This window comes from Blennius ocellaris, assembly GCF_963422515.1.
Source record: "Blennius ocellaris genome assembly, chromosome: 15".
NCBI classification, from domain to species: Eukaryota; Metazoa; Chordata; class Actinopteri; order Blenniiformes; family Blenniidae; genus Blennius; species Blennius ocellaris.
In genome coordinates this window covers 17,045,932-17,065,377 of record NC_137664.1, presented here as the reverse complement: position 1 = coordinate 17,065,377, position 19,446 = coordinate 17,045,932, and the positions used below count along the sequence as shown (strand labels likewise).

At 41.7% G+C, this 19,446-nt stretch overlaps 3 protein-coding genes across 4 annotated transcripts in view; all 3 read right to left on the bottom strand.

Annotated features, from left to right (window-relative positions):
- Window positions 1-1,077: 1,077 nt before the first annotated feature.
- Window positions 1,078-3,944, bottom strand: LOC308140250 (uncharacterized protein; the record flags this gene model as incomplete). Its single annotated transcript, XM_080509935.1, has 5 exons — window positions 1,078-1,418; window positions 1,811-2,268; window positions 2,398-2,817; window positions 3,188-3,242; window positions 3,618-3,944. The coding sequence occupies 4 exons, from the start codon at window positions 3,942-3,944 to the stop codon at window positions 1,862-1,864; spliced, it is 1,209 nt and encodes a 402-aa protein (XP_080366061.1). The 3' UTR covers window positions 1,078-1,418; window positions 1,811-1,861.
- Window positions 3,945-6,088: 2,144 nt separating this feature from the next.
- Window positions 6,089-13,566, bottom strand: slc46a2 (solute carrier family 46 member 2; the record flags this gene model as incomplete). The annotated part of the gene is made up of 7 exons (XM_080509934.1): window positions 6,089-8,519; window positions 8,781-8,937; window positions 10,384-10,467; window positions 11,428-11,599; window positions 11,689-11,931; window positions 12,011-12,181; window positions 13,123-13,566. 7 exons carry the CDS (start codon window positions 13,564-13,566, stop codon window positions 8,462-8,464), a joined length of 1,329 nt encoding a protein of 442 aa, XP_080366060.1. The 3' UTR covers window positions 6,089-8,461.
- A 3,645-nt stretch (window positions 13,567-17,211) lies between these two features.
- The window catches only part of palm2akap2 (PALM2 and AKAP2 fusion), a 90,702-nt gene continuing 88,467 nt past the window's right edge, over window positions 17,212-19,446 (bottom strand). For both annotated transcript variants that reach the window (XM_080509744.1, XM_080509745.1), the window contains one exon: window positions 17,212-18,296. In XM_080509744.1, the coding sequence (XP_080365870.1) occupies window positions 18,150-18,296 (147 nt within the window). In that variant the 3' untranslated portion in view covers window positions 17,212-18,149. The remainder of the gene's footprint in view (window positions 18,297-19,446) is intronic.

Below are 19,446 nucleotides of genomic sequence, written 5' to 3'. Positions count from 1 at the left end.
TATTTGAGTAATTCCTAAAGAAATTTCATATTTCCACGCAGGCTTGTACGGTTCATATTCAATTAGGGCTATTCTTTAACTCGTTAACTACAATAGTTTGATTGATTTGCAAAAGGATACTTTTGTCCTTTTGATCTCCAATTTTTCATTTTAACTTTTGAGATATTCCTAATTTATAATATTTTCTTGCTATACTCATTATTGTACAGTGCAATAAGTCAAGAGTTTTGCCACCTTTTTGAAGATACCTTCAAATTTCAATGACTGCAACAGAAAATCCAACGTACCCATTTTTCATGTTCTCTTTAGACAAATTCCTAATTTTGTGATAGCCAGGCTTTATCAGAATAAACCCAACATCAAAAAACAACAAAAAATGTAATACTATGTAATATTATGAAAATGTTGACTATTTTGTCCATTAACATATTCATTTCTACATATTAATATTTTCAGACAATTCAATCAACGTAACAGGCGCTGTTACCATAACTTTAAATATTCACACAATTACATGTCTTTTCTGAATTTATTGTCTTTATTTAAGAACCTACAAAAACACAAACAAAAGTGCAAATAATGTCAGAGTAGTAACCTTCCCTTGTGTTGCTAAATACAAAACAAAGTCCATCAGGTGGAATGGCTGGAGTGAAGCATCAGGGCTGAGAGAGGGTGGAAAAAGCAGAGGGGGGCAGAGAGCTGTTTGAGATCACGACATTGTGATTTATACCCATGTCGGTAAAACTAATTAAATAAAATGAAGAAATCCAAACATGAAAATTCACACCATCCTTCAGATAAACAACAAAACTCCTGATCTTCTTCACTCCCAAAACTTTGGTTTGAGATCCACACCCAGCACCCCAACTACTGGATTTGGAGTTCCAGACACTGGGCAATATTTGTAAAAAATATATAATTCCCCCAAGAGCTCAAATGAATGCCGTCACGCATAAAAAGACCAGGATCTCTATGAATTATCTGAGGATGACGTACTATGGCTCCACCAATCGATGGCACAAAGGCAGCAGTCACACTGTTCACGAAGCGCCGGGCTTTGTCCATCTTCTTCGGGCGTGACGACTCCCAATTCCTGCGCTGGGTGATTGAGGAGAAGACGATCCTCATCCAGGGGAACTGCTGGTGGAGATCTTTTAAGTCCCTTTGGATCATTTTGATGAGACGCACACCTTTCGTGGATCCGATGTCTCCGCCGCCACAGTGGACCAGCAGGACGTCTGGAGCAGCTCTGAGTCCCAGACACTGATGAAAGAAGGGGAGGAAGTATTTCCACACCAGGTCACTCCAGCCAAACCACTGGACCCGGGCGTCCAGGCCCAGGCTGGTCCCGATGGTCTCCCTCGCTTCTTTTTCTCCACGGCGAATATAACCGTCTCCAATGATGTAGATTTGGGGTTCTGTTGAATGTGAAACGACAAAAAAACATTTCCATTATTTTAACCTTTGTGCTGGTGTTTGTGAATTCAGTTTATTAAGGATATCCATTACATTGTTCCACATTTTACCAGGCTCTGGTGTGACTTTATACTGAATGTGACTATCTAAAAAAATTCAAACGTGTTGATATCCCTATGAAATGAAAGCCCTTCAGCTGAAATCACAACAGGACACACTTGATTGTGAGGATTAAATTGAAGTCATTTAACGTTTAGATTTGTATCCCAGTAAACTGTCCTGCAAAAAGATGGTTACGTCAGCCTTTAGACTTCATAAGTAGTCAGTTGATAGTCGCTGAAGAAAGTCAGACAGCAAGATCAGCGCAAAAAAATCAATATTTAAAACAACGTACACGTCTTTTGCGGTGTGTGGTCAGACTGAGGTCTTAAAACCAGTGAGGAGGTTATGAATGAGGGGTCCCGGATGGAGGGGGAGACGCCGCAGTGCTGCAGTGCGGCCGTTCGGTGCACTGTTCAAACGACGGAGGTCTTGTGCCAGCCGGGGCAGGCTGTGGTGTTGGTACCGGCCTGTGACACGGGGGGTGAGGGGATGCGTGTGCGGGGAAGCGGTGGGCCGCTGCAAGGGCCGCTATTTGATTCATCAGCATCCCGAAAAGCTCCTTTTCATGTTCTTGCTGGGCCTTCTGCATTTGCAGTAGCATGGGGTCCTCCGGGCACCGACTCAGGGCCTTGGTGAACGAGTCCAACACGAGCTCACATCTCGACTTCCTGTTTCTTCGAGTCGTTCGCTGCGCCGTCCTTTTTCTCCCATCAGAAGCTGGAGCTGCCACCTCCAACACAATGTCAGAATCTAAAGATGGCAAAAACACAAAAAACAAACAATTTTTTTATTAAGATTCTCCGAGTTTTTACTAAACAATTTCACAATAATGTGCGACTACAGCGCGATTATAAACATTATGTTGGCAACACAACGAACCTTCAGCACTAACTATGGATGTGGGCTCCTCGCCAGCCACGTCCACAGTCGCCTCGACAGATGAGGCGTCCTCGGAGTCCAATATTTCGCCCTCGGCAGGTTGGAACGAAGGCCGGTCACGCAGCACCTCGTCCAACTCCACAAAAAACGGACACGACACCTTGGCTCTTCCCGACTTGCCGTTATTATCCTTGGCCTTTTTGTACGTCTGCCTCAGTTGTTTGATTTTTCTTTGGCATTGCAGCCAGCTACGACTGTAGCCGTTGTCCCCCATCGTCTTAGCGATACCTTCAAAAATAGCCCGGTTGTGATACGAGCCACCCAGCTTGTGCTGGATGCTGTCCACTGCCCAGGCCGCTATAAGGCACCGTGTCTCTGGATGCCTCCAGGTATGGACGTCCATGTTCTTCTCTGTGGTTTCTTAAGAAAGTTAGAAAGACTTAACTCAACACCAGCGCATTCTCTTGAGCGAAAACACTCCATGCACTGATGAGGTTTTACATAATATCCTGCGACGCATGCGGCTCACACAACAAACCTTCTGTGATCAGATGCGTCCCAGGAAGTGGTTTTGAGTGAAAAGTGCTTTGTGCAATGTGATCTGATCATCACGTGAAACACTTAATGCGATGTGTTAAAAGGCTTTGAAGATTTCATACTGGATAAAGCGAAGTATGAAAAATTGACATTTGTTGAAATCACTCTGAAATGAAAGCTCTTCAACTGAAATGACAAAAATGGATTAGATTTGATTTCCACATTCCATGATGTTCCATATATTTATACTTACGTTTGGCTTCCAGTGGACCAACCCGCACAGCATGAGTGTCGGCTCGTTCTCCTTTCTGATAAGAAATGTCCAAGAAATGCAAATGAATCATTCAAGTTAAGTGACTTAGTAATAGCAGGATGGAGGGGGATACTCGTCATGAGAAACTTTCTAGTATTACTTGTTGTCTTTGCGTCGGTTCCCACATGTTGTGCAACAATACGGCTTCTTACCCGTGTGTATTCTCCTGTGTGGTTAAACTACGACTTGAGTCTGAACTATTCATGACCCACGACATTATAATACTTCCTCTGGTCTATGTGAACTTGTTTAATGTAAGGGCTGCATTTCTTTATGACGCTGAATCTTCACAGGTTCTTTTACGTCTGTGACTCACAGCCAGCACAGTTATCAAGGTGAAGCTCTCCATCCAGCACTTCTCATGACTCACCGTCTGAAGAAAGTTATCAGTCTCCTGCTTCGGTGCCAGTGGCTTCCTGTCCTCATAGGTGAAGGTCTTCTCTTCCTCTTCGATCTGAGGAATTTCCAGTTCCTCGTGTTCCACTTTAATCCGCAAATATTGAGATTCCTCCTCTTCTTCTTCTTTGAACAGTGGGATTTCTAGTTCCTCGTGTTCCACTTTAACCTGCCGGATTTCTAGCTCTTCCTCTTCCTCCTTCATCTGTTTGGGTTCTGGTTCTTCATGGTCCAGACTGGAGCTTCTCCTCTTGCTTCCATAGCTGCTCCTCTGAGACCGAGCCCTCTTCATTCCAGACATGTTGCTGTTGGAGGTCTGAGACTGGAGGAAGGAAGAAAGTTTGTAATGTGATTATTAAAAAAACAAAACAAAAAAAACAAACACTCATCAATGTGTTGCTGTTCCAGCTCTGAAAGAGGGGTGAAATAATCAGATAAGAGATATGAATGGTGTCCCCTCCTTCATCATACGAAAACATTTTGCTTTAAGCAAAACACGAGTGACATTTCCTGTGATTAGATATACAAATCAAACAGTCTATATAAATCTATAGATTTTACAGCGTTGTTACCTCTGAATATCAGAAAGTTCAATCAACTGTCGAAATGTTCAAACTGACGACGCCGATGCTGCGATGCATCAATTCAGCTCACATAAGCATTAGTCATTCTCCTCACAGTCACAACAAGCTCCTACACCACGGAACACGTGTTCACTTTGTGTACTGGACGCCACATACCCGAAAAGGGGATTAAATAATCCGATAAACGAGCGAACCAGATGCTGACTTTTGCATTCATGAAGAGCCGCTAACTGTGTGAAGGCCAAACTAATCGATTCCAGCAAATTAGATCGGGCCATCGAGTCGATCACAGAATCCTTCAACAAATCCAAAATGAGTACACTAAAGAGATCAACCAAATATATTTTACGTTATTAGTATTTCAGCCATTTCCCCTTTATTTGCGTATACATCGCCAATCAAATCTAATATAAATTCAGGACCTATTGATAAGACGGCTCAAAACGCTGCTTCTGCGCATGCGTAATCAGGCCGTTGTGAGAGGGTGGATAGACAACAACAACAACACGCGGCTCCCAGAGTGAAAAGACTCCCAGTCCATTATCTCTTTGGACTGGGTAGTTTCATAGTTTAGTCACCCGAATCGTAATCCAGCGTTGTCCCCGTCCATACGAATGGCCGTGTGAATAGTTTTTGTGTGAAAAGTGTTTTTCACCTGCGTGCGTGTGTGGTTTTATCACAAAAACAAACAGCAGCATTTACTCGTGGACCAACTTGGGAAAGATACTGTGAGAATTCCGTTTCATTGATGATACACGTGATCACGCATTGGTGAGGGAAATCGGTCAACAACCGGGGTCAAATGTGGAGCAAACCACAGAAAAGGAAACGTGATTTGACAAGCTGTGTGTATTTTTAGTCCAAACCGTTGTATTTGTTTGTTTTTTTGCACAGCAAAAACAAAAGAAACTGCTGTAATTTTTTTTTTTTTTTTACCCATTTCGAAAGTTTAGCTTCTGTTTGTCTCATGTGAAACTTTAGTGCAAATTACTGTCTGCATTGACGATTTTACACAAAAAATACACCATAGCAACATCTAACACTGTTGCAAAGCCTCTGGCTCAGCAGGCTGGTTTCTCAAGGATGCAACTACATTTACTAGACCAATAAACAAAAATGATATGTCCCCGTGTATGTGTGTGGTCATTTCTCTGGACACACTTGGATTCGCTGGTTTTATGAGGGACAGACAAGGCGCCAGAGCTGCAGCATGAGCGTGAACGCTGAATGGAAACAATGTGGTGGTCAAGAGAGCCACCTAGTGGTGAAATGTATACATTGCAGCTTAAAACCATATTTTCAGTCCAGTCTGATTCGTATTATATGTCGGTGTTGCAAACAGTTTTCACTTTTCATAATGTGAAATGTGCTCACTATGGAATGTCACTTATGATTACTTTGATGATAAGTCTTTTTCTCCCCCCAAAATATTTTCATATTTCAATGCAGGCACATATATTTCATGTTGAAAAATCACATATTAGAACATTTTCATTATGTTGGCCGTAATTCTATTGAAACATAGCCACTAGAATTTATCCACTTTTTTTTCTCACTATTTTCTCAATATTTCTCAAACCTTTGAAATTTTAACTTTTATGATTTGGTTCAAATTTAGTACACTTGAAAAAACATTCTCAACCTAATTTATTAATTCTGTATTCATATTTCAAATATGCATTTGCAATCTGATTTAATGTTTTCATTTCTACATACTATTTTCAGTCAAATTAAATATATGTGACATTGACTGACTTGTCTGAACTATAAATATTCACACGATGAAAACAGTTTTCTGAGTTTACCATCTTTATTAAAGAATGCACAGAGACACAAAACAAAAGTGCAAGTAAATGTCAGAGTAGTAACTTTCCCTTATGTTGCTAAATATAAAAGAAATGATTAAAAAAACAGAGTCCTGAAATCTCAAACTTACAAAGTAACATGCTCAGTGCCTCTCTGAATCGGTTTAAAAACACCACTGAAAACTAAAGTAAAGCACATCACAAATTGGAATCAATACGATCAAATGTCACCAAAATAGTCAGAACAATTTTAGAAAAAAGTACTTGAAGGTTGATTCATCATGATACTCAGGACAGACTAGTGGTTCAGTGGTGCTTTTATTTTGGCATCACAGTAATTATGGCTCAAATAGTAAAAAATAGGAACGTACAAAGCAATAAAGTCACTTTATAAAGACACAAATCATTGTTAATCGCCTTGATTTCACTCATGAAAAGTGTCCTTGCGCACATACATTATAAATACCTGCAAAACCATTGACTCCTTCATCTGAGAGTTTGAAAGCGCTTCAGTTTCTATCATCCTCATCCTCATCATCACTATATTCAACAACTGAGCCCCTTCGAGCTGATTATCGCGCCTGACCTTTCAAGAAAAAGTGACTTTAAAAATCTCGCTTTAAACGTTTGACATTAAATATCAGCAGGACCAAACGAAGGCAAGGAAACAAAGGAAAGTATGAAACGCCCCCTGCTGGTTGATTGTCCCGATGCCGCCTATGTGGCCTCCTTCCTCTTGTTTCTCGACTGAACACATTTCTGAAAAGATCTGGTATTATTTTTACTCTACAGAGTTGAATTCACAGCTACACTTGATTATTATCTTCATTATTATTGTTGTTACCATGTAACCATGCTTTGTTCCTCGATTGCTTTGTTATTATCAGAGGTGGAAGTTTTTATTGGTTGCTTTGACAAGTATTTTCCCCCGAAAACATTTCACTTATACTCAGAGAATTTACACCTTATAACAGGTGTGTAAAACTCATTTTAGTTCAGTGGGCTGGACTGTAAAATCAGTGCCATATGAACCTTTAAACTTGAACTTTACAGTTTTTTTTAATTGTTGTGGCTTTGAAGAACACGAGAGCGTGAGTTTAAAAAATGCACGTTTTGACACTTGCTGCAGTTGTGGCTCGTCGAATGAGTTTTGAAAATGTTCTGTGGCGTTTAAAGCAGCACACTACGCTGGGAGGAATTAAAAAAAAACAACAAACCGTCATCTATATTTAGTTCACTGATCTTCATCTCAAGCGACCTTCACCAGGGACTGTTTCCCTTCTGACACAATCACTGACAAATCCACATTCTGGAGAATGAACGACTCACTCCCGTCTTTTTTTTTTTGTAACAAGTTTTGAGTGGCTGATGAAATCTGTTGCTTGTCTTTTTGCAACAATTTCACAAGTTTTGTAACAGTGTGTCGAAAATATTCAAGATCATTTTGCCTCATGGCGCACGCACGTTCATCAAAGCCCCCCAGCGACAGGGAGTGCTGCAGCTCCCCCTGGGACAGCCAAAGCACCCCCAAGAAATGTTTTTATTTTTTTTCAGTGATTTATTTAGATGATTTAGATTTATGTGTGAAGATTATAATTTGTTGCCTGCTTAATTAATAAATACAGTAATAAAACATGTATTTATTTTAAAACTATAAAGAAGTGTAATTTGATTCGGCCAATCGCTACATGTATTCACCTTTGAACTTACAACTTCCCGTTATTACGAGCGCAATTTTCCTGGTGACTGCGTAACTTATTAATGAAACGTGGAGCGCATTTTGCAAAAAAACCCCCCAAAAAAACAAAAAAGAAAAGAAAAAAAGTGACAAAATCACTGATGCCTTTGCTCTGAACAACAACCGACGTATTGTTTTATTTTGACATCTCATGGCGAGTGACGATTATTGCCTATTTGATGTTTGAGATTTGAACTCTGACGCCTGGTTCTCTCTATGCGCTGTTTATTAAGATAATTAGATCCATTGAACCAAATATTTGTCTTTCAGTGGGGGTTTTGGTGACTGGCAGCAGCAGTTGGTGTCTTTATGAGGCCTAAATGAAAACTTGCCGTGTGTTTTGCTTCCTGCTGCTGTCGAGGCTCCATCAGTGACATTCTGGAGTTCCAAGTTTTCCATTCAGTGGTGTGTTTTTAAGTGGCAGGCTTGTAAACCTTTCATCTTTATCACTGTGGCCAGACATCTTGCATTTTGTGTCGCATAATATTGTTTTAAACAGCAGAGCCTTGACTTTACTCGTTGCGCCTGTTACGCGCGCCGTGCGGCGAAGGCATATTGTCGACATTACAGTAGAAAATAAACCAGAGATCCCTAAATTCCCCAGCAACGACACTGAAAGATCAAACTCCCCCGGAGCACCCGTAAAAAACAACAACAAAAAAAACAACCTCCCGCGCCGCCACTGATGTCGTCAGTCTCCCGGGATTCTCTCATATCGTCGTCTCCAAGGCATCCTCCAACTGATCATACTGAAAGAAACAAGAGGAGAACCTTTAAATGTATTTATTTATTTTTTTTGTAGTTGTTGCTCAGAGATTAAAGTAAACTTTTTTTTTTTTCCAGTGTGTGTTTTAATCTACAGTGCTTCCGTTGATTTATTCATTTCAAACCTTTGAATCTGCAATATTTCTGACACTCTTTCCCTATTTGCTGCTCTCGCGGCTTGGAACTCTCCGAATCTCGCTGGTACAGCCGTGATTCGACGCTCTGGGCCGACCGGCTCATCCTACCTGACGGGGATCATTCCCAGCACGGTGAACATGCTGGCCAGCATGAAGACGAAGCCCGGGAGCCAGTGCAGCGTTGCCTGGTAGATCTTGGTGAACGCAGGGATGTAGACCAGGCCGGCGACCTTCAGCGTCAGCTGCAGGAGGGTGAGGAAGGTGCCTGATGGGGGCGGAGAGAGGGGGGGGGGGGGGGGGGGGCACAGGATAGACAGGGAGTGAAGATCGACAGAGAAGCTTTAACTGTTTACTACATGAAATATAGATAGATAAAAAAAAAAAGGCCCAATAGTGAATAAGTCAGTCACTCCCAGTGGAATTGATCCCTCTTTGTATCAGTGTGACGAAGAGGAAACGGCCTCATGTTGGTATAAACCAACCCGACTGCTCTAATCTTAGATTTCCAGTAAAGCGCTGCTTCCCTGTGTCTGCATACCTGCCTTGAAAAGCTGCCCCACGCAGATAGAAGGAGGCGGGTGGGTCAATTAAACACGCCTGGCATTTGTGGTCGGGACTCGTCATGCTTTAATGATTAACATCATTTCACTCCTTAATGTCTAAACTTGAGCCAGTCCACTTTTTGAAAGTACAATGCAAGTTTGCACTCGAGTGCGACCCGCGCTTGAATGGATAGTTTGCTTATGTTGCGTGAAATTGTCATTCCAGACAATGACAATTTATGTTGGTTGATTTGACAATTGGACCTTTATTATAAAGAACTTTTAGAGAAAAAAACCAAACATTTGATTAGAAAACAATAATTTCCTCTTTGGAAATGTCATTGCCATGCCTGTTTGACAACACATTTACAGTATAGTACTAATCTGTTAATGTCACTCAGCGGACACAGATGAACGATTTAAAGAAAGAGAAACCCTGTGAGTTTCCCCTTTTTTTTTGACCAGTTGTTGACCTTTGGGGCAGAAAACTGGAGCTTCCACAGACAAACACTTTTACATGAAGCTCTGCAGCTTTTATTTCTGAACTCCAGCTCCCGGTCGCACCTCTGGTTTTAGTTCATTTAGTGTAAGAATCCAGATATTAGAGTCTTTTCTGCATGTAGATTGTTTTAAAAGCCGTGGGGGAGACGTTTTTGTTCAAGTTTTTAAATTTGATAAACAGTCCATCTAAAGCAGGGGTTATTAAAATGTGTGAGGATATTCATTTGACTTCCTTCTGAGTGTGTTTTAAGGATCATATCTATCATTGTGTTGCTGTTTTTTCTCGTGGGCTCTGCCCTGTTTAGTGTGTTATCGGTTTCTCTGTTGCCTCTTTATTCCTTGAATTGATTTTTTTTTTTAATGTTTGAACTTTGGTTTTAGTTCCTTCTTTTTTTGTTTTCCCATTTTTGGACCTTCTGTCTTTTTAAGATAAGATAAGATAAGATCGCCTTTTTCAACCATACCTTTCATTCTCAACAAGTATTTTGAAAAAAAAAAAAAAAAATCCTGTTTGGGATATTTCTCGTTTGAGCTCATTGTTTTGTAAAAACCCAGGTACGTGGAAATGTGGGATTTTTTCTTTTTTCTTTTTTTAGTGTCTCGCACGGGACAATGGCCATACATGCAATAGAGCTGAAGGTAACAACGACACAGTCGTCAGTACTTACCGCACAAGGAACTCGGGACCTGCTGCGACAGCAGCGATCTGATGGTCGGCATTGGGATGAGAGCGAACAGGTTCAGTGAACGAGCTGCGGAAAAACAAAAAACGACGCACCCGTTGGTTGTGTTTTTTTCTTTTTAACTTCTGCTTCTCCGCTGTTTATTTTCACACAATAAAACCACCGCACACGTCGGGCTGATAACAGAGCTGACGCTCCTTTAAATGACTGGGTTTATATACCTTTGATGTTACACAGTATGTCGTGGAGTTTTCATGTTCTCCCTGTGCATTGGTTTGACTCTAGATTCTGTCTCTAGATTCTCTGACTCTGAGGTCTGAGATTCATGAAGATCAAAAGTCCCGAGTTTACACCGAGTTGCTGACAAATATTTCTGGCTTGTCAACACTTCCACTTCCTTCATTTGGTTCCTAAATTGTTGCGCTTTCTGCACCCCGCTTCATCCCTGCTTGTGCCATCGGCATTTGGAAAAAAAAAGAGAACCAGTCAATACTGACTGGTTCAATAGAGGAACATGACCAGAAAAAAAACTCTGAAGTGATTCACATCTAAGCCTCTCAAGGTATAGACAGACCAAAGAGTAATATTTGCTTGGAAACACCCTCTGCAACCTTTACTAGCTCTGTATGTCGTGATGTGAAGTTACCAGTAAAAATATCCCCATTTCCCAGTTGGGATAAGTATCTTAGTAGCCGAAAACTATGTTACTGGGAGTTTTCCAAAAAAAATCTCCCACGAACTCAGGAGGAATTCCTATTTTGAGAAAAACGCAGTGATAAGACCCCCGTTTACACAAGGTTTCAAGTGAAAACTTGAGGTTTTGCGTTTACACAGACGTTTTCAAAACGATGTCCGTTCAGGCGAAAACGACATGCGGAGAGGAAAGGATGTCGGGCCACTAGTGGGTGCTGTGGTTTGTTTTTGTAATGACAGTTGTACGCACAGACGACAAAGTTGGATTGTTACTGCCCTTCGAAGCATGAACACACAGTTGTTGTGATCCCAGAACAAACGGTTCCTCAGCCTCACCAAGGTAGAACATCCAGGTTGCTGTGACGAAGGACATGAAGAAGATCCCGGAGGCGAACGACAGCATGCCGATCAGGATCAGGTCGACGTCGCTGACCCAGCGGCGAAATGCGATGACGCCAAGGAAGCTGGTGAGAAAAATCCCACAGCCGGCGGCATTCCCGTAACCCACCTGGAAGAGGAAAGGAGGGAGGCGGATGAAAAGAAGGACCGAGAGTCAAACAAACAAACAAAAAAAAAAAGCTATAGCTGAGCATCTACCTGAGCGGCGGTCCAGCTGAGCGGCGCCTTCAGCACGAAGGCGCCCAGAATCTCCACAGCCCCGCCCACGGCGAAGTCGTACAGGAAGGCAGCGGCGAACAGCAGAGCCACGTTCACCTTATTTATCCCGACTGCGACCTCGACCGCGGCCTCGACCTCGACCTCGACGACGGGGGCTTCATCAGAGGCGGGCGAGAGGAGCTGACCTTCCTCCTGTGGCGCTCTGCTGCCAACGTCTTTCACCTGCATGTAAAGATTGAACATTAAAACATCCCGAGAAAGAGACGCTCCCAATGGGATTTGTACTTTCTGCACGCATTACCTGCAGCAGGAATCCGGCGAGCAGCAGGCAGAGCAGGTGGAGCAGCGTGCTCACGATGAGCAGGATGCTGCCGTGACCCAAACTGGACGTGTAGAGCGTGAAGAGGTGACCGGACACCAGACTGCCCACCAGACCTGCCATCCCATACAGCAGCTCCACCACCATCATGGCCTGCAGCACAAACGCACCGGGTCACAGCTTTCAAAACCACAAATCACTTTAAAGTTTTTCTTTGTTGTGGCGTTGAATAGAAGTTTAGAAAAAGTCTAAGTTTTTTTTTGCTAAATGTTTTTGCAATTAGTACAAAATTTCAATGAAACTTTCTGGTTCCGAAAATTCTGTGAAACGTCCAAATAATTTATTTTATAACTGTTACGTTATGCACGCTTTAAAAAAAAAAATCGCCCTGAAAAACTGTGTTAAAAAGTTGATTGCTTCTTTGCAAATTGATTCAATCAACCTGGTGATATATATTATAGATTATTTTGTATCAATAAGTGAAGCAGCAACAGCTTCGCCTGCTTAAAAACATACCTGCTTCACTTGCCTTACAAAAGAATCTAAAATATACATTTAAAAATGACAAAATGAACATAATGAAGCTGGCCAGTGGGTTTGTTGGCCCGGATTGGAGCCTCTTGATTCATGGGCTAAATGTTTGACACCCGTTATTAAGGATGTACCACAGGCACAGGTACTACATACACACATACAAAAAATATAAACACACAGGAACCATTTCTAAATCAATTATATACTCAAATAAATTGATACACACGTCTCAGTCTCAGATTGTTGATAAACATGCCATCTATCTATCTATCTATCTATATTTTTTATATCCATCCTTGTTTATTTTACATATTCGAAATACATATCTCAATCAATCCTTCATCCTGAAAAAAGAATCTATAGTTATAGTTATTCATATATAGTATTATATTATATATAATTCCTGTTATTGACAAAGCAATTCAATGCAGGTAAAAAGTAAATAGTAGTATTTGTGCCTTCCCTGAAGTGTTCTTAAACCAGTTCCACTTGCACTGACAACAATCCAAACCCGGTAAGAGAACTTTTATTCCAGCACATATCTTCATCAACCCACAGACCTTGGATCGGTCCGTGTCGGTGGATCCCAGCGACACCACGGTCATCACCCCGGGCCAGAAGGCTCCGAACCCCCCGGACAGGCCGAACACGAACGCCCCCCCGTACATGACGGTGACGGGGAGTCCGGACACGACCACCAGCAGGAGGGCGAGCCGGGACAGCAGGTAGCCGCTGAGCGGCACCACGATGGGGGCTTTCCTCCAGCCGCGGTCGCTGAGCCGGGCCAGGAGCAGCGCCGGGAGGATGGGGGTGAACCGGACCACCAGGTTGTAGATCATGTAGAAGTCCGTGATGGCTTTCTGCCGGCTGTCCTCCGGGGACATCCCCGGGTAGGACGCGTTGTCGCTCCGGTCCTTCACCACCATCTGCAGCGCGGTGTCGAACAGCGTGTTGCCCAGCTGCTCGAGCACGATGACCGGCTCGATTCGCCGGAGCAGCGCCATGGGGCCGGAGGTCCAACACCACCTGGGGGGGGGACGCTCTTCACTGGCCCGGGGGAGAACTGACACACCACTGGAGCGTGTGTGTGTGTGTGTGTGTGGGTGGGTGTGTGTGTGTAAACACACGGTCTCACCCACTTCCTCATGAAACCAAACACTTCCCACACAACCGTCATGATAATTTATTAATCTCATTGTCGTTTATTCGTAATTTTATTTGGAGTTTAAAATGTTGTTTTTTTTAGATGAAATCACAATAATAATAATACGTTGTGTGTCTTGTTTTTGTGAGTTGTGACAACATGCAAAATGCAAGTGCTTCTGAGTTTTTAATGGGAAAAAAATAAACAAGAAATGAAAGTGAAACTTTCTTGAACACACACACACACGTATCAGTCTCAGATTGCTGTCCCAGTGTGACCCTTAATTATTTATCAGCTTATTTGTTTCAGCAATTTAACTCAATTGTTTCTTCTTTTTACCGTATTTTCCTGACTAAAGCTCAAACTATTTTTAGGTGTTGGGCGAGTCGTGTGCCTTCTAAAGCGACCAATATGCGTATATTAAAAAAAAACTAAACACTGTACATGATTTGGATTACTAGGTTTTGACTGTAAACAACAGAATGCTGCTACAGTACAATCACTAAACCTCCATTACTACCATATTTCACCGACCTTGCACCCATAATTTGATGGAAAAGTTAAGTGGCAGAATTTAAAAGTTATTGGGAGAATAGTTTCCCCCACTTTTGATGATGCAGTTCAAATGCAACTTAGGCCTTATTGTCCCAAATATGAGCGCTCTTTTTTTTTTTTTTAACGTACTCTATAATAATCAAGTATTAGCCTGATATTAAAAAATAATTAATACAAATAAAAATAATACAGTGCAAACTCCCAGAAATAATGCACACACACGCATGCGGATTCAGGTTTTGTTTTTAATGAGAAAATATTCATAATATGTGTAGTAGGTGTATAACTGTGAGCCTTACATGTGCTATAAAATAAGAACGCAGAGTATGAGCGTACAAGTGGTTAACATAGGAACAGAGGTTATACCGTGTACTGTATAATAAGTTCGCGTCACCACACGCAGATGGTGTGAGTCCTAAAAAAAAAAGAAGAAAAAAAACACACTACCAGCATTCAGAATGATAAATAAAATCATCTCCATGAATTCAAACATCAAAAGCATAATAATAATAATAATTAGAATAATAATAAATCACACAATTCAACTCCTCTGCATGTGCTTGACGTCTTTTTAAAAAGGACTTGGGAAAAGTTTTTTGGGGGGGGGGTTAATTGTCGCATCTGCTGAAATTCAAAATGTTTCTCGTTCCGCAGCGCACGTGAAAAATAAACAAAACAAGTGCTTTTAATACTGCCTGGCTGCCGGGATTGCTCTCCAGAAAAAAAAAGTATTTTCCATTTGTAAGGCCAGCTGACTTTCCTATTGTCCTTTCTTTACCTCAATATTAATCTCATATAAGCACCAGCAGCACTGTACCTCTTGCAGTTGTGTGAATCCACACGTTCTTCTCTCTCAGACACCCCCCCGAACAGGGGACACTAGTCCTTTTAAATACTTTGAAAAGCTATAAATTATTAAATGTGTCCAACACAAGAACAGGGAGGGATTTGTTGTTGTTGTTGTTGTTGTGGTTGTGGTTTATTTCAGAGATGGGAGTTCTGGACACTCGGCACAGGCCTGAGTCTTGATTTTTCCACTTCTGTTTCGATGCCTGTGTAAATGTCCTGAAATCTCTCTGTACAAGTTTAACTCACAACTCAACAGGTCGGATCGTGAGCGCAGAGGGAGGCCAGTGCCTTGCTGAAGGACACTTTAGACAGGACACCCCCACAGCACGGGTTGAAACTGGAGGCGTGTTTGGTTCATTTTCCAGGCGAATAAAAGTCATTTGTCATCTCAGAAAATAATCTCAAAGGCTTCTATAAAGACAGACGGATGAGTACAATCATTTCGCTTCGTGTTCAGTTCAAGTGGTTCAGAGGGGAAGTTCAGTTATGTTTCATCAGGCTGTACTGAACAGAGCTGAGTGTGTTTGGAGCCGAGTGTGTATCCTGATTTGTGTATCTGTACGGACGAGTGTCTGCCATGACATTTGTAAGTACACACTTGGATTTCTATATTTGTTTCAAAGTTTGTGTGTGTGATACCTTAAGTGTGCGTCAACATGGACCTGTAAATATCTCCACCTCAGATAAGCTTTTTTTTAAAGATTTTTCTGTAATTCTGGTCTTCATTGCTTTTCAGTTCAGACTTATTAGCTCAAATGCTTGTGGAACAAAAATCCATTTGTACGAAAAGCTGAACGAGACATTCATAAATCCTTGGAGGCAAACCTCTGCATATACAGACACACAACGCAATCTGCACAAACACAATCTTCCGTTCTCTGTGTAAGCATGAATGTTATTTCAGACACAGAATATAAATACACATTGAGATCAACATGAGAGAGTTTGCTACGACACTGAAGATCGATAAGCCCCGCCCCCTTCATGTGACATGGGACAAACAAAGATGATCTTTAAAAAAAAAAAAAAAAAAATCATCATTCAAAATTGCCATTATTTGGGTCAAATGATTGGATGTGGCCACTTTTTGTCTGCAGTCTCCACTCAGATGTCCAGATATTGTCCATCGCTAACAAAAGTTTTGAAGTAAATTTGAAGGATTACTCCGTAGCATATCTTTCAGAAAGTGAACGTGGAAAAAGTCAACTATAACATCAGTATATTGCTGCCATGCAGGGAAAAAAAAAAAAAAGACTATCAGGGTCACATAACATGAAACTCTTGTCAAGAAATTATTGATAGATCATGTAAGATTTTACATTACAGCCTAATATGATTACAGTAAGTAAGTAAGAAACCCAGGATGAAGTATAAAGTCTGATGTTCAAATAAAAATAATAGATTACAACAATTCAGGTTATGTATGATGTGTATTCTTGATAGATAATGGAACTTTTCACCATACAGCGTGATGCAAACATACTACATATAATGTTCCATCAATAACTTAATTATTACGTTTTATGATAAAAAATAAATGAGACATTACACTGTAAGAAGTCTTTGTTGTTGTAATATCACACTATATTGATGCAACAATTAGGGAATGATTCTGCAATGGCAGCATTATACTCTTGGAAATTGTTTCCATTTCAAAAGTGACCACTAATTAAACTTCCTGATGCAACTTTTATGAAATTGTCTGAACACTCAGTCGTTGAGCTCCGTCTTTTGGCTGTAAGAACGTGTGGACACTGTCAGTAATTCTTAAATAGGCTTCAGGCTGACTTGATTTTCTCTAAAGAACAATGTTCTGTTTTTGGTATAACAACTTTTCTTTTTTTTTTTTAATAAAAACGTTTTTTTTTTCTTTTTTTACATTTTTTGTCAAACATTATCCTCGGCTATCTAAGTTTAGTAGTAGACACACGGCAGATGTTCATACAACAAATACACAGTCCTACCTTGGTATAATACACGAAACGACTGCTTACACCAGAGAGCACAGGTCAACAAAGCTAACGATCGCTAAAAGAAGTGTTTTTCTTTCTTATAAACCCCCCCCCCCCCCATCCCCCCCCCCCCCTCCCTCCCAGCCCCTTTAGCAATACACACACGTGGTGAAATGCTGCGTACGTGACCAGCAGCAAGTCTCGCCCTCATAATTGTTCCTCCTGTACGGTCCGGTAAGATAAAAAAAATCACTGCGACAAGAGGCGAACCTTCGCGTTAAAACGGCTGCTAATTGTCTCTAAGGTCTACGGAAACTGTTAATAATCCAGGATGAGAGAGAATAACACACATCGTTACACAACAATCACTGACAGTCTAAGGCCAAGTTAGTGATATCAGTTTTGCGCTTTTTCTTCACGAGCAGTTTGAGATTATTGATCTTCCCGTCGGCACTTACAGATTGAATACATGGACTGTATCTGCCCCGGGGGTGAGCTGTGGCGTGGGGGGGGGGTGAAACGGCGGTTAGAAAGGAGCTCCCGATGCTGCATTTCACTCAGAAACGAGACAAATTGTCTGTTAGCGCGATTTGGCGTCTTTTGTCCTGCACACCATTCGGGTAACGGTTCAAATCTGCACACGGCTTCTCTCTGGAAATGTAAAAAGCTTTCAACGCAATTCTGAAGATGATGATCGTCACACTGCCAAAAAACCGTCACCAGCAAGTCTGTCACGAGAAATCAGTAAAACCGCAGATCGGTGAGAAAACCCCTCTGAACGCCGATGCCGTTCAGCGTCTATCAGCTAGTGTGAAAAACAGCCCACAAACGTCTGACCGTCGCTCAAAAACAATCGCAAAACCCCTTCAAAGTGTCTCCGGCGTCTTTTTGTCTCCAAACTCACGTCAAATACTTGAAATCTCCCAAACACACATACTGTTACACCTTCATTCCTCAGGTCCCAAAGCCACAACGGCGACGCATCATCAGGATACTATTAGTAAAATAAATACTGTTTCGTATTCTCTCGTCTTCCTCCTCCCACTCCCATTCATGCTCCTCTTCTCCCAGCAGCTGGCTCCACAATCTATTCCTCCTCCTCTTCCTCCTCCTCCTCCTCCTCCTCTTCTTCCTCCTCTTCTTCTTCTTCTCCGTCCTCATTGGCGTATATACCGGCTTCCCATTTCAGCGCCATGTTGCTTTTCCGCCTGGTGACGCGAGTGGCCTCCAGAACCTGACGGACACAAATTCGAACAATCAGACACAGGCAGACTTGGTGACGTCACCGCGGTGAAAAAAACACATGCACACATGCACTGGGTGTCAAGATACTGAGGGAAGTGCTTGTTTAACCAATATGGCGGAAGGCCTTTTTTTTTTTTTTTTTTAGCCAAATTGAAGTCGCCCTGCAGTATTTGACTCGTTTCATCTCGGGTTCGGGGGAAGGCTTCATGCTCGCACACCATATATTCCAACACTTCCGATGACATGTCCAAACACATCAGGGTAAACACCGCCACGGACACGTCATCACACCCACAGAGGACGTCTCAGAGGCGGGGAATCCAGGGACACTTACGAGGGCATTTTGGCACAAGTGAAAAAGATTAAGCTCTGTATTAAGAGTGAGTGTGTGTGCTGTGCGGGAAACAAACAAAGTCAGTCTTGAGAAGCAGACACAGCTTAGCAAACTGAGGAATATCAGTTTGAACTATTAAGGTTTCACTTGCTACCAGAGAAACCTTCCTGTATGAAATGGTGCTGGTTCACCTCTCTCCTTATAATAATAATAACTCACCATTTGCATAAACCTGAACCTGCCGCAAGACTGAAGATGCTGTAAAGATCCTATGAAACAAATGTCAAATTCATTCAGCAACCTACTTCTCCGTCGACTGGACTGACAATCAGAAGGAGCCTCGCATTGAATAACTCTAAGTATCCTATTTGTATATATAATAATACAAACAGTCATCATACTGTTTTTTTTTGTAACACTAATACATCTTTGATTTCTTTTGGTACAAATTAATGCACATTGAACACATTTGGTGCATTAAAAAAACCCAAACCAAAACAAGTGTGGGGTCAAAAGTCACACAAAATCCATGGACAAGCACATGCAGCACCAAAACCACAGAACAAAACAAGGCCAAAAAGCAGACCTGGGACCAGGTATACGACTTGTGTTCCTTTAAAAAAATCTATCTCGTTGTAATTCACTGTCAATGGTGGCCTTCTATGAAACATGTTGAAAGTGACTCTCAGTGGAAGTCCTGAATATTGTAAAGTGGAAAAAAAAAAAAAAAGTCTTCTACACGGCACAGGAAAGAATTGTTGCCTTTCTCTGTGAATAGCCTGACCCAGGTCTGTCCATAGAGGCG